We start from the raw sequence: 12,885 nt of genomic DNA on the forward strand, positions 1-12,885 counted from the left end.
GATTCACCTTGCTCTTCTTCTCTTATTTAAATGTTTACATTAATTTCAATGCGCTCCTTTTTCCCTTTGACTTGAAATGAAGAGTTATTGGTAATAATTCGTTTGAGTATATAGTAATTATATTGAAGGAAGCGATTCAGATAATGCAGGGGTCCCCAACCTCTTCGTCGCAGACCGATACCGAGCCGCAGGCCACTTTGGACCGGGCCGCGGCGGGCTGCACAGATGAAAGAAAAAAAAAAAGGACAGTACTTCCAATTTATTTATGACCGGATTTCCTCCGTTACATCCATCTACGACTGACTCTTCTGTCACGTAATGCTAAAATTAAATGCACAAGCTAGCAAATGAGTAAAATAAACAGACATATTTGGAAAGTTTCTTTGCAATGAGGAAAAGGCCCAGTGAGAATTTAATACAAGCGCCTAACTTTATTTTTTGTCTGTGAAGAACCCAGAAATTATTATTTGATATTTATTGATTTGATAAATAGTGTAATTTTATTTCACATGATAGTGTTATATATTTCCTGACTTTTTTCTGTGACAATCCCAGAGAGAGTTATTTGGTTATTATTTATTTCATAAATAGTGTTATTTAAATAATAGTGTTATTATTTATTTCATGACTTTTTCTTTGAAGATTCCGGAAATTATTATTTGGTTATCTGTGCCTTTCTGGAAAACAATAAATGTTTACCTTGAGGCACACCTGCTATCGTTACACCTTTTCTGTTACAAACTGACCCCGGCCCACCACCAGAGAATAAAAAGTTATGTGGCCCTCACAGGAAAAACTTTGGGAACCCCTGTGTGTAGACATTAAAGTGAGACTGTCAAGAATAGATTACACTGTCTGTGTCCTATGTCGTGTTTGATCCAGTAATTAGGTTATGCAAGCATTTTTGTTCCTGATCCCTGTCCAATGTATATTGCTGTCGGTGTTTTCCTCTCCTTGTCTATCCTTTTTCCCCCCTCAGTTCTAATCCATTATCTATCTTCTCTCAACCTTTCATTTAGGCATGATCTTGAACGTTTTTTTTACATGAACTTGATAAATGTGCTTGATTAACAAAACCTTTGACAGGGTTTACGCAACGGCACTCGACTAACCGTAACTGAAACCTGGGTGCAAAGAAAACCTTAGGGCAATTGAAGTTATAAGGCCAAAGACTGAAATTAAAGCTATATAAAGAGGGCTTGACATTAACTTTTTGGCTCACCAGCTAACGTGGCTCGTGGTTTCCCATAGGTACTAGTCACTCAGCATTTTCACTAGCCACATTTTTGGGGGTTGGATAATAGAGGTTATGCACAACCAACTTTCGCATTCAGTAAAACAGGTCAAAGTACTTCCTTGCGGTTCAGGTGGGTGGCAGAACCCTGTGGCAAGAAAACGAGGCAAATCTGCGGTAGAAACATTAGCGTGTACACTGTACTTTGTGTTTTGTTTAATACAAGAGAAATAAAGATGACTGACTATATCCAATTTTTGGAAAATAAAACTCCATTCACAAAGCTCAACTTTAAGGACCTCAAATGTTCCAAAAGTGTGTTAAAGTACGTGCAAAATATAACATAAGGTATTGAGAGTATCGCAATACATCAACGGATCAATACTTTTATCGGGCATAAAAAGTATCATGATACGATATTTTTTCCCAGCCCTAATGTGTATATATATAAAACTAAGGTATAAAATTCAACCTGCCAAAGTGCCTATAGTAAGACTATCAAGCCATGTACTGTATGTGAAACAGTCTTGTATGAGTCTAATAGCCAATATCAGGTTGTACAGAATTTGTTGAATGTCATCATGCCTATGCAATGGCTGTTACAGTGCTATATACTGGAAAGGTATATTGGGTCAGAGTGTGAAAATAAAAATGCTATAATGATGTAAATTCTAAAAGACATTGTCTTGTTTAGATGGTGAAGCTTAATGGCATCTTTTTTTCATTTGTCCTATTTTAGACACGGAGAGCTTAATCAATGGGAATCATCAGGCCAGTCCAGCGCAGTCTTCCCAAGAAATTGGTGAGAGGGTCCAGTCTGAGCACAGTGCAATTGTAAGTTCTATTGAAAAGGACCTGCAGGACATCATGGACTCCTTAGTCATGGATGACCCTGAACCTTGCTCCTCTGAAGACAAAAAGCCTCCTGGGGGCCAACCGGTTATTCATTCGGCCCGGTTACCCATGGTCAATGGTGGGGGCAGGTATTTGCTGTCCCCTCCTACAAGTCCTGGGGCCATGTCCATGGGATCCAGCTATGAGAATACATCCCCACCCTTTTCTCCTCTCTCGTCCCCTTCAGCAGCCAGCAGTGGTAGCTTTACTAGCCCATCTCCTGGTGGCGCACCCCAGGACCAGATTTCTTCTCTGCCACCAGTGCCTGCACGCTCCTCTAGCTATAACTTCACCAGCCATTCGCAATTTATTGCCCAGCCACGGACCAACCTACCTAACTTTAATGGTGGCGTCGTAGGTCAGAAGCTTCAAGAAAGTCCCAGACTGCAAAGGAAGATCTTAGGGGAGGCGCCTCCAAGCCCTAAGCCCAGCCGCAGAGGAATATGCCAAGATGGGTCAGAAAGTCCCAGACAGACCTCACTTTTGTCTTCGAACGAATCTCTCAGTAGCAGAAATATCGTGCCAAGTAGCCCTGGTTTCAATCCCAAATTCCCAACGTGTCCTTCCGTGGCCACTAGTATGAGGACCAAGACAACCACAGTGCTTCATGAAAGGCCTTCTAGCCCTTTTAGAGAGCAGACAACCTTAGCCGATCGTACCATCAACTCAAGCCCATCCAGGCAACTTTCCCAACCTACTAAGACCTTTCAGCCTCCCCTCGATCCTGTTGTACATATCATTCAAGGCTCACCGTGCCAGCAGCCTCCAGGAAGCCCTCGCACGGTTAGGCGAAACATAGAACTGAATGGTGGAGGAGGTAATATGAGAGAACTTCCACCTCTAAGTCCCTCCATTGCTCGTAGAGGCGTACCAGTACTCCCAGGGGCACTTCCAGGAACGGTACCAAGTACAACCTTAAAGACACCCGATAGCACCTCAGGTCTGGGCACGCTAGTCACAGAGAGTCCCAGGCTTCATCGCAAGACTGGAACTACAACTGTGGATTTGACTGGCGGCTGGGGAATACGAGCCCGTAGTCCCTCACCCACATCTATGATGATGGAAAGTGGCACAGGAATTCGAAAGGCCACCTTTGGCAATTCGCTTTCATCTGCATATAGTCTTGGTTCTCTGCCTGGCTCATCGCCCATGTCCAGTCCCAGAAGCAACAGGAAGATATCAACAGGGCGACCAGGGATGAGGGAGAGGAAAAACAGCATCTCTGAAATCAGTGACAATGAAGATGAGCTGTTGGAATACCATCGCCGACAGAGGGAGGAGCGACTTCGAGAGCAGGAAATGGAGAGACTGGTGAGTGCAAATCATATTTTCAGGAAATTTCTGTAATTCTGACATACTCAACAAGAGCATATATTATCAGTGCTTGGGAATTATGCTCTTCTTCACCCGTTAAACCATAGTTGCCTAATTAAATTAAGCATTTGTTTTCAGTCAGTTTGGACGTCGTGTCTGATCTCCTTGCGAAGGAGAGTGTAAATTTTGCAGGTAACATCTGTTGGGTTTACAAAGAGGATGAGTCAGAAGTTTAGTAATGTCTGCCACTTGGCTGTTGGCTATCCAAACTGCTGCTGACATGCAGCCTCGGGCTTCAGGGCGGCAAGATGTTCCCATAGTAACCACATTGTTGTTTCCTAAGCTTTGCAAAGGGGGAGGCAGGGATAGTAGGCATCTTGAACTTGTCTGCTACTGATTAAAAACCAACAGCAACAATTGAATGTTATTATTTGTGCGAACGTGATTGTGTATAATCCCTGATGGTATAGCTTTTCACTCGGCTGATCTTCGTGCAGGCATTGTGGGTGCAGATCCCACTCAGTGGCGGTGTGAATGTGAGTGTGAAAGGTTGTTTTGGGAAAAATTGACCGGCAACTAGATTACTAGTTCCCAACTAGACTAGGATGTTGTCTGCCTTTCGCTTGAAGTCAGCAAGGGTTGATAACATTGAAGGAAATACACTTTCCACCTCTCTTTGAAATTTATCCCACTTTAATTAGAATACTTTTTACATCATTTTGAGCTGTTTTTGCAAGAATTAGAGTATATTCATCCTGAAGAATGTGACAAATGTGTTTGCTCAGGTTGAGGCTAGGGCTCAGTCTGTTTTTTTTTCCCGCACACGAAACTCATTCAGACATCCCCTCATTGATCTTGTTTTATGCACCAGCACCAGGAAAAGTGCCATTACTTTACCCCAGGACCAATCAAAGCAAAAATATTGAGAATAGATATGTGCAAAAAGTTAAGTACTGTACATGTCATGTATAGATGGATAACAGGACCAGCAATGGCTGCTTGAGATAAAGAGTCAAGATTTCTCAACAGCATGTTTTGTTAATGTATTGTTCTAACGCAGACACTCGCAGCTCTTTGGGAAAGCAGGGCATGGAGCTGCGGGGCCTGTAATTAGCCACAGTTGATTCACTGTCAAGAGAGATTTTCTCGCCCCAAAGCATATGCATTTTAGTCATTTCACTCAGGCTCGCGACTCCCTACACAACCGATTAGAAAAAACATCAAGATGAGTGTTTCAGAAAGGTTTACTGAAGAAAAAAGGAGTTATTGTTATTGGGAAGTCATGGTGAGTACACAGCTCAGAGGCAGCAGGACTGCAGGGGGCTCTGCTTAAAAGGATGCACTTAATGTATCTTGAATTGCATTCAGGTTTTACTTAATCAACTTTAACTTATTTAAGAAGTCCTTAATAAATTATGAAAAGGCCAACAATACTGAGTATGAGTGGCACCAAGGGATATAGAGCTCCTGACGTCACGTGACTGATCCCTGCGTGTATTTACGCCAGCATGTTGGCAGGATAGTCACGGCGGCAGGCGAAGGATTTACAGTGGAGAGCAGTGATAAAATGAGCGTTTATCTGTTAACATTCTTTCAAAGTTAATTCACATCTCACTTTGATGAAAAGGACATAATGACGTACATGTGCAAAGCTGGACATGTTGAATATTACAGATCCCTATCAAGTGCCAGGGGAGAACTACAATGGTGAGGCCTTGCGATCATACAAACGCTTGGAAGGTTACAAGTTTAGGTTATGAGCCGTGTGTACTTGGACCTGCATGGCTAAAAAGAGGAAATCAACATGATTTTTTTTTCTTTACAATAGTATGTTGTATGCAGCGCCACTAGTAAACACGGTATTCTGATTTGTATTGCATTTGTGGAATATGAATTAAGTAGTAAAATCTACCCGTTTTTATCTCAAGGGGCGGCAATTTTGTCACTTGCTGTCAACTGAAAATGACATCACAGTTGCTCAGGTAACAACCAATCACGGCTTACCTGTTTTCTGAAGCTCAGCCATGATTAGTTGTTACTACTGACTAATATATAACTAATCTCCAACCCGAGAGCAGTATTACAGAACTAATATTTTGGCCCTCACGTGTAATTAAGTTAATTAAAACAGAGAATGGCAGCCATATTCTTGAACATTTGAGGAGTTATGATGGATAACAGCAAAGGAAAAGAGAAACAACATTAAATAGGTGTTTTCCTTTTCGACCTGTAGGTAATCCCTCTCTGATAATAGACTATCTGAGATTAAGTCCACCACCAGATCCAGACTGTCCTGTTTGCTCCTGTGTTCACCACATGACCGTCTGACTGACACCCTGACCTGGCAGAGACTGTTGGCTTAGACGGCGAGGCTGCGGCATAAAGTCTCACACTCATGTGAACTCACCTTCTGTTTGGGCACCACAGATGACCTAATATTTTATGGGATATTTGTGACGGTTGAGCAAGGGCGCTGTTGAGGAGGACATCTGTTGTTACTAAACACTGTGGGGTAAAAAAATAAAATAAAAAAGGGAATAGCTCATAGATTAATTTGGGAAAAAAAAAAAAAAAAAAAGATTGTGGTGGGTCTAAAAATAATTCCAACCTTTATCTTGCACAACCATCTTGAACTTGTGTGACTCCACTCATCTCTTTGCTTCCAGTTCCAGTCTATTGTCAGTTTCCCAGTCCAGTAGGATGTCACAAATGATGGCATGGCGTCCATTAAGATTAGCAAACCAAATATATCAGCAAAATGCATCGCAGCCCATTCCTGAACACAACCACATATAAATAGCTCATGTTGCACACTGAACCTGCCACCCCTGGCAGATAAATATATCTATAGCCTCTGTGTGAAACCTCTCCCTGAAAATAAAATTCATTGGTGGTGGCGGTGAGCCTTTTTCAAAAACGTCCTGTGTAGACTTTTCTTGTTGAAAACAAAAGCGTATTAAGAGTTATTTTCACTTTTGTAGGCGTTATTTAACATTTATTGTACAGTTTGGCTCATAATAAGTCACTTATTTTCCAATACATTTGCACATACAGTAGTCATATTTATTCAAGTTTCATTCTTGTGTTTGGAATGGCTGCAGAAGTATTGGGAGTCACCATGTAAGCTGCTGTTTGGGAGTCTCTTCACTAGAGGGGGTTGGCTTCCTGTTCACACACTCGCCAGTTGCAGCACTGCAGCAGCGACTGTACATGAAAACTTAACAAGAGTGAATATTTAAAAGAATTCCTCATTGACCAAAACATTTTGTATTTTTTTTAATGCATATTCTAAAATTATTGCAAAGATGATACAACAGTTATATTTTATCACAGTGCAAAGAATATTGCCTGTTTCTTGAATTACAAATGGTTTATAGCCAATTTATATTGAAAGCATTTCAGATAAAAGTGGCCTTGTAAAGTAAAAAAAAAAAAACACAAAGAAATCTTATAAACTTTTATTATAGCGCATTAGACAGTGTTTTCTTTCTAATTCTGACTCTTTTTCTCCACAACAAATGTCTCCATGACAGTGTAAATTTGTAAAACATAATACCAAAATTGAGTTAAGATTAAAGTTAGTTTTTGATCAATCAACAAGGTCCTTGCCACTTAACCGTCCTGTCATGTCTTCTTCTTTGGCACACAAATAAAACTGTCAAGTCATCATAGATAGATAGATAGATAGATAGATAGATGCACATCACGCTAAAATAAAGCATTCATGGCAAACTAAGGTAAGTTTGTGTATAAAAATAGAAGCTAGCTTGTCCTGCTTCACTTTTTTTATTCTAGGATATTAAGAGAACTCGCTTGTTCCCTGCTGTTACTGCTAAAGTATCCTATTTTATGATCTGTTTATAGACAGCTTAATGCATTTTCTTCATATTTGAGAGGTTCACTTGTAGTTGCCATACATTTCTGATAGGGCTTCGTATGCATTAAGACACTTTATACCAGGATTGCCTCTCTCAATACATTTGGCACGGTTAAACAAAGACTTGTAATGATCGCAAGGCACAACAGTTTGGAAAAGATCTTGCCGCTCAAGTTTAATTTTATTGACACTATCATGAAATAGTACCCAAACCATGAAGGTTTTATGTCAATGAAAAATGAAGCAGATACAATTACAGGTTTAATTTAGTTCATTAAGGAATTGATTGGCTTTTGTTTCCTGTGAATATCAATTGTTTAGTGATTTACATTTTCATGATAAACTGTGATTTCAAAAGGATGCAATTAGATTAATTTGAATGGATCATTAATACAGTATTTATGGCTCCTCCGCTGTAAATGTAGATTTTGACACAAAGCAAAGTGTTATTGATATGCTCGCTCCCACCATGCTCCAAAAAAATCATTGTGACATAACTTTTAAGAAATTACTCAGTTGACTATTCTTTTCACCGCATGGACAGGAACAATGGGTTTCATTTGTCATTTGATGTTTATTATGAAAGTATCAACAATTGCCAGGTTTGCAAAATGTTTGCATTTATAGAACAATACAATCTGGTCCCCCCAAAAAAACAAATGGCATTTGAGCACATTCTTATTAGAGAAAGCGCAGCAAATGTGGGATTCGAATAAGTCAGCTATCAAACAAGTGTGTCAAATTTGATGCGGCAACTTCAATTATGTTTTGCCCTGGTCTATTTTAAATGTGATAGAAATCGGCCTGATCCTCATATCCTGCATGTTTTGTTACTACACCCTCAAGATATTCTGCTAGTCAAGACAATGTATGCGCAGGCTTGATGAAGTGTCTCCACACACACACACGCGCGCACACACACATGTACACACGCACACAAAAAAAGCGAGGTTTCAGCTCTGAGGGGTCTAATCTGTTTGCGAGCAGATGTTGAGTGGGAGGACTCAAGAGCTGTTGACTTGCCAGTAAATGTTAGCTGCTTGGCTCTTCTTGCTCGAATGCAACAATTTACAGCACAAAGGGGTATTTTCCTCCCATCCACTCAGAACAAAGTTTACTCATCCAAGATTATAGGTTCAGATGGAGCTATTTTCTCAGTGGGAAAACTCTTGTGTAGTCTGCGAGAGAGTAAGGAAGCATCAGGGAAGGTATTCATCTTCAGCTGAAGTGTGCAATTAATTCTCTCTAATAACAGAAATTAATGATATGTCATTAGATTCAATTGGACCTCACGCTCCACTTTGGCTGGGAGTGATGTAAAATGAAAACAAAACCGAGAACACGATCTATATAGTGTTTAACCTTTATTTTGTCCTGTGGTCAGGACGGATTTTAAATGAGTTATTATTACAAATCTGGCTGGAAAAGTATGAAGTGTTGCAGTGTTCCGCATATTGACCAGAAAAGAACTCCAAGCCTAAACATAAAGCAATTCCATAAAGATTGCCTTGAGAGAATTCCGTTGAACTGCATTGATAAAAAAATGATTAAAAAAAAAATACATGTATACTGACTAAAATCGTTTCACTTATCTTTGTTTTGTCATTTTACTATTACACAATTCCACATGTGGGTGGTGTTGGTGTCCAATGGTTTGTTGGCTCAATCCGAATGAAACCAAGTACAGATATCAAATATTAATTATCAAGCAAGACAGTGGCACCTAACAATGAAAACATGACATTGAAGCAGTGGCTGATGTGGATTTAAAGGAAGGGAAAAAAAACCCTAAGTAAAATAAATGAGGATGGATAGCAATTTGCCAAAGTTATTGGCCTGTGAAATAATTTCAAATTTTTGAGGACACTCTGCCCATTGACTATTAGTATAATTGACCGAATAAGGTAGAACACACTTATGTGCGCACATGATGTAACCATTCATGCTTTCTGAACTGCCTTCTTGTGACTTAAACTAAGGTCTCATCTCATGTGACATGCTGACATCTTGCATGATGGTAGTTTAATCTCACATGTTTTCCCATTGATTTTTTTTGGGATGGTCCAATTCTCACCTGACGGGTGTTTAACTACAGAGGTTCTATTGCCAATCGTATAATCAATGAAATAACTTGGATATAAATAATGTGGTGTTCTCCCTTGACCCCAGGAGAGACAGCGACTGGAGACAATCCTAAATCTCTGTGCCGAGTACAACAAAGGAGAGAGCACCAGCCCGGACCCACTCAGCTTTGGGAAAACAAGCTTCCCCGGGGGGTTTTCAAACGGCTCAGTGCAGGGCGCATCCGTCGAGAGCGTCCTTGGGGGAACGTCGACTTCGGCCTCGTTGCATCTGGCACAGAGACAGCGGGAGAGCGATGAGGAGAACCTGAAGGAGGAGTGTAGTAGCACAGAGAGCACTCATCAGGAGGTGAGGACATCTCCGGCTCCATGCGCAGCAACAGACGTGCTCAATGGAGACAAGCAGGTCAGACGGAATTTTTCGTTCACGTATAGGCCGGCATGCCGCAGGACGACCCAGCATGTGCAAAAATGATACCTGGCTTTACTGAAGCTCACGATTGGTATCTTTTGCTGGATGCCAGCAAAAGGCTAATCTGATTCTTTATTGGGGTTTCTACTTCACGCAGACTGAGGACTAATGCAACTGTGGTGGTATCGTGTGTTGGTTATGTTCCATCATAGACACTGTTCAATCGCAGGATACGCCACAAAGCTAATAGATCCTCAGCTTGTGTGCTAACTGCCTGGATTCATAGATCCTATCAAGATATATCCTTGCAGCACTTTATTTAGTGTACTCATGATCACAACAGCTGTTTCACAGCACAGCTTAAAACTAGCCGCTTCTCTAAAATCCATGTTGTGTTCACCAACTCTTTCTATTCATAAACACATTTGTTGTGTTTAATTATTTCCCTCTATAGCAGGGTTTACTAAGTACATGGGCATAGGAAACTAAAGCCATGCATGTTTATATTCATGTGGGCTCCATCCGTAGTATATACTCAATTCAAATCCATTTTTTTAACTGGTTTCCACAATTTGCACTGCAAGTTTGTTGTCGCTTTAACCTAAGCATAATCAGACATTGCCTCATTTCCCTGCAGCATGACGATGTGGCCAGTTCAGATGGAATGGAGCTGGGTTACCTGGAAGAGGAGAGGGTACGTGTTCTTTCGCGGCTTGATGAACTCAAAACTCGGCTGACGGAGGTGGAGCAACAATACCAAGAGTCCAAACAAGAGGTAGCGTGAAGCTAGCACTACTAAGAAATGATGCTATTGACCTCGAAATCGCATGTGTAAAGAGATGAGACACAATATGGACAAAGGCATTGGACACATGACTATTAATACGTAAGGGAACTAAACGTAAAAGGAAATACGTAGCTGTGCTTACCATTGATGTCCTCAAAGCTTCTTCTAATTTGTGACGATACATTTTTCTCACTAAGCAAAGAATTGTGCAAAAATGTCTCGGTAGGATGAATATTATTTATTATTTTTACAAGACTAGATGGCCAAACTCTGATTGATTGTTCTTTTGATAAGAGGTGTCTCTCAAAACCTTTATCCATTTTGTGTATGTTGTAGTCAAAGTCTACACACCCCTGTTCAGTGTTGGACCCCAAATTATTTAGTTCAACTTACTTTATTTATTTATTTATTTAAAAATACTTGGTATGCTTTATATGTATAACATATAGACAGTACAATACATAAATAAGATAAGAGCAATATAAAATGGAGCGGTAGATGACTATTAATTATTTTTATTATTTTATTGTATGATTAATATTTATGGAGAATGAGTGGAATTAAATACATTGTATTTCTTCAGACCCCTTTTTGGACATGTAAGTAAAGTTACAATGCGATTTTCTGTCTATGCTATTGTACTGTTATTCTTTTACTTGTTCATACATAATGTGTAATTCGTTTGCATGTTTGGAAAAAAAAAATCAAACTTCATTACTTGATGTGATTTTTTTTCCACTCCTCTAGGCTGAGATGGAGCGTGCCTTGCTGCAAGGAGAGAGACAGGCAGAACTCGACCAGATCGAGGCGGAGACAGACATCATCAGTCAGCTGCAGCGCAAGCTCGATGAGCTGGAAGTTGCCATCCAGCGAGAGAAAGACAAGGTACGGATCATTTCAGAGAGAGGATTGTTCTGCTTGTAGGAAAGAGAAAACAGACACACTGTGCATTTCTCACATCACATAAATCTGCAGTTCCTGTTGGCTCAATACTGTTGACATCTTTGTATAAGATGTTGCAAGAATCTCACAGTACGAGACATTGTAACTGTAAGATGTTCAAGGCTTTTAAGGGATTGTCAAAATTTGCTTGCATAACCTCGAGGCAGTGGTCAGTTTCTCTGATTTGAACTCTGCTGCCTTATTGACATCTTTTAACACCCTCTAATTTCTTCCCTGCTTATTTAAATTCACTTTCTGCCTGCCTGATGTGTGTTTCATTGTTTTATTTCTACAACCTGCATGAAACAGACCTTGTAGGCCTAACCTTTGGTGGCTCCTTTATTCTGTTGCACACCTGTGCTGCAAATGGGGTTCAGGAGGGTTTTCTAGAAGCTTACAGAAAAACAACATCTTCTGCCCACATCTTCCCAACGGTTGGAAGATTACAATTTTTTGGGGTGAAAACCAGTGTTTTTATTATTCTCAAATTCCCGTTTCCTTGTTTATGTCCAAGTCATCTTTAGCAAGAATTTTAATCCGTAGAACTTACTTTCAGAATGAAACCGATACCTCAAGAACAGTTGGTTTGCTGCTAGCATACTAAGCTTTTTATTTGCATGGCGTGAAATTTGAGCAGTGTGTCTCTCTCTCTCTCCCTCTCCCTTTCCGTCCCCTTTCTCTCTCATTTTCCTCACCCTCTCTCTCCATCCCTCCACCAACCCGTCTCCCACCGTCCATACTCTGTGTGGGTGTGTGCACTGTCTTTCTAGGAGAGGGCTAATGTTGAGGCTGAGCGCCGGGCCCTGCGGAGACTCCAGGAGGGCCATGCTGAGCTGAAGAACCAGCTGCATAACTGTCCCGAGTCCCTGCGCGAACAGTTACAGGAACAGTTCAAAAGGGTGGGTCGTCAGCAGAGCAGAAATACTCAAGCAAGGCAGTTCAGTCAGCAGCCCCCTGCTGGATGCAAGCCATCACTCCCAAAACCGCTAGTGGAATCATGGACTCTATCCGAAACACTGATTTTGAAAGCCCAAGTCCGTCCATGGCATTGCCTCCCATATAAAGCGGAGCTTAGTTACACAAATACTAATCATCATAACCCAACCATGCGTAATACAAAGTGGTGTTACACAGTTTATGCTCGCTACTAGAGGTTTAACAAAAAACAATTTCAATCGCAAAATCGGGTTGGATTTAAAAGATGCAAGTGCATCGAATCGAATCGTTACATTTTGAAATATATCGAGATACATATTGAATCGTGTTTTATTCAAGAGATATATCTTTGAAGTAAATGCCATATTTACAATACTGACAAGTTCATTTATATGTATGTAAACAAAA

At 40.6% G+C, this 12,885-nt stretch overlaps 1 protein-coding gene across 13 annotated transcripts in view; it reads left to right on the plus strand.

Annotated features, from left to right (window-relative positions):
- Positions 1–12,885, plus strand: part of phldb1b (pleckstrin homology-like domain, family B, member 1b) — a 67,317-nt gene that overhangs the window by 36,763 nt on the left and 17,669 nt on the right. For 10 of the 13 annotated variants that reach the window (XM_086036453.1, XM_086036457.1, XM_086036455.1 and 7 more), the window contains 5 exons: positions 1,974–3,439; positions 9,489–9,806; positions 10,450–10,587; positions 11,347–11,484; positions 12,312–12,440. In XM_086036453.1, coding sequence (XP_085892579.1) covers positions 1,974–3,439; positions 9,489–9,806; positions 10,450–10,587; positions 11,347–11,484; positions 12,312–12,440 — 2,189 coding nt within the window. The remainder of the gene's footprint in view (positions 1–1,973; positions 3,440–9,488; positions 9,807–10,449; positions 10,588–11,346; positions 11,485–12,311; positions 12,441–12,885) is intronic. The other 3 variants (XM_086036456.1, XM_086036465.1, XM_086036466.1) reach the window with 2 other exon arrangements.

The sequence above is a fragment of the Filicampus tigris genome, chromosome 7, assembly GCF_054856515.1.
Source record: "Filicampus tigris isolate MCC_2025a chromosome 7, RoL_Ftig_1.0, whole genome shotgun sequence".
NCBI classification, from domain to species: domain Eukaryota; kingdom Metazoa; phylum Chordata; class Actinopteri; order Syngnathiformes; family Syngnathidae; genus Filicampus; species Filicampus tigris.